Raw genomic sequence first — 2,090 nt, 5'->3', positions numbered from 1 at the left:
GGCAGAGTTCCAGAAGATGCGGCGGGACCTGGAAGAGGCCACGCTGCAGCACGAAGCCACGGCTGCCGCCCTGCGCAAGAAGCACGCGGACAGCACCGCTGAGCTGGGGGAGCAGATCGACAACCTGCAACGTGTGAAGCAGAAGCTGGAGAAGGAGAAGAGTGAGCTGAAGATGGAGATTGATGACTTGGCCAGTAACATGGAATCTGTCTCCAAAGCCAAGGTAAAGAGTTTCTGTCGAATTACTGCCCTATTATACATGGCCTAATACACGATTTTGGTTCTGATTGTTTTTGCTGCATTGTTTTTCATCTTGAGAACAGCATGCTCTAGCATGCTAGAACTGTGTGGTAGTCTTCTTTCTTTACATGACTTTGACACACAGGCCACCCTGGAGAAGATGTGCCGCACACTGGAAGATCAGCTGAGTGAGCTTAAGACCAAGGAAGAAGAACATCAGCGCATGATCAATGACCTCAGTGCTCAAAGAGCTCGTCTGCAGACAGAGTCAGGTAACACACACTGTTATATACACACCTGACCATACCCCCCTGGAATGGAACAACCTGTAACTGATGATAATGAGAAAATACTGATGCTTTATTCAAATTGATCTATTCTCTGTAAGCTGGTATGCTGTGCTTAAAAGAGATATTGATTGAATATTGATTTTAAATGGCAATCTGTCTGAAAACATTCTTAGGTGAATATTCACGCCAGGTGGAAGAAAAAGATGGCTTGATATCTCAGTTATCCAGAAGCAAACAGGCATTCACTCAACAGATTGAGGAACTAAAGAGACATTTAGAGGAAGAAATAAAGGTAAAGTTACTTCCTGTTGGAGGTTGATTTTGGATTTGGAATCTGTTTTCTTTATATGTATTTCCTACTCTCACATAAAATTAGAATGTTAGCTGTATCGTTTAATTTTTAATCAATCAAGGTGAGAAATTTTACCTCCTCCCTCTCTGGTGTGGAAAGCTGAGGAAGACATCCCCCCCAAGAGTGGATACTGAGACAGGGAAAAACAGTTTCAGGTCTTTATTCAGATTTATGATGCCAAATGAAAAATGATCGCAATATATCCAAAATGAAACTGCACGTCTTAGTCCACATTTTCACAGTGGAAGCTGAAGCTTTAGAACATATTTGAAAGGATTAAATGATTCACAGCTGTATAGCTGTCCTTCAGAATTTACCCATTATCTCTCCTGAGAAGGCTTTCTAGATTCTCAAAACATGGAATGAATATGCCATTTTTTCTCGGTCTAACTTTAAATATTATAATCAAATCATTTTCAACAACTTTCATGAAGTTAACATTTTTACTATCTCAAAGGAAATGAATTGTCCCAACCCAATTGTCTCCACAGGCTAAGAACGCCCTGGCCCACGCCCTGCAGTCTGCTCGCCATGACTGTGACTTGCTCAGGGAACAATATGAGGAGGAGCAGGAGGCCAAGGGGGAGCTGCAGAGAGCCATGTCCAAGGCCAACAGCGAGGTGGCTCAGTGGAGAACCAAATACGAGACAGACGCCATTCAGCGCACGGAGGAGCTTGAGGAGGCCAAGTATGTAGTGATAGGCAAAGAAGAAAAGTAAGACTGAAAATTCAAAGGTGACATTGCAAGAGAAACACCATAATATTATGAGGAATAAGTCATGGATTTGATATGGTGAAAAGCAATAGAAAATGAGAAACTTTATCCTATAATGTATTTAGTGGTATAGTAAAGGCAAAGCCTACAGACAGCATAAATGTAGGCCTTAAAACTCTGTGACTGAAAACTGCAAAATTATTAGGCATAATATATAAAAAGCAAAGATTGGTACCCAGTATTGATGTAAGCTGACCTTATGTCTCTTAGGAAGAAGCTGGCCCAACGTCTGCAGGATGCAGAGGAACAGGTTGAGGCTGTCAATGCCAAATGTGCCTCCCTGGAAAAGACAAAGCAGAGGCTGCAGAATGAAGTGGAGGACCTGATGATTGATGTGGAGAGATCCAATGCTGCCTGTGCTGCTCTGGATAAGAAGCAGAAGAACTTTGACAAGGTCTTTTGGCCTCCAGCACCAGCACTCCTGGCCAGAGCA

At 42.8% G+C, this 2,090-nt stretch overlaps 1 protein-coding gene across 1 annotated transcript in view; it reads left to right on the top strand.

Moving 5' to 3' along the window:
* The window catches only part of LOC107212302 (myosin heavy chain, skeletal muscle, adult-like), a 15,454-nt gene that overhangs the window by 9,787 nt on the left and 3,577 nt on the right, over window positions 1–2,090 (top strand). Inside the window, exons 17-21 of the mRNA XM_019008492.1 lie at window positions 6–223; window positions 386–512; window positions 704–822; window positions 1,374–1,570; window positions 1,868–2,051. Coding sequence (XP_018864037.1) covers window positions 6–223; window positions 386–512; window positions 704–822; window positions 1,374–1,570; window positions 1,868–2,051 — 845 coding nt within the window. The remainder of the gene's footprint in view (window positions 1–5; window positions 224–385; window positions 513–703; window positions 823–1,373; window positions 1,571–1,867; window positions 2,052–2,090) is intronic.

Source organism: Parus major, chromosome 18 (assembly GCF_001522545.3).
Source record: "Parus major isolate Abel chromosome 18, Parus_major1.1, whole genome shotgun sequence".
Lineage (NCBI taxonomy): Eukaryota > Metazoa > Chordata > Aves > Passeriformes > Paridae > Parus > Parus major.
The sequence above is the reverse complement of the archived record's forward strand: the minus strand, read 5'-3'. Positions and strand labels throughout refer to the sequence as shown.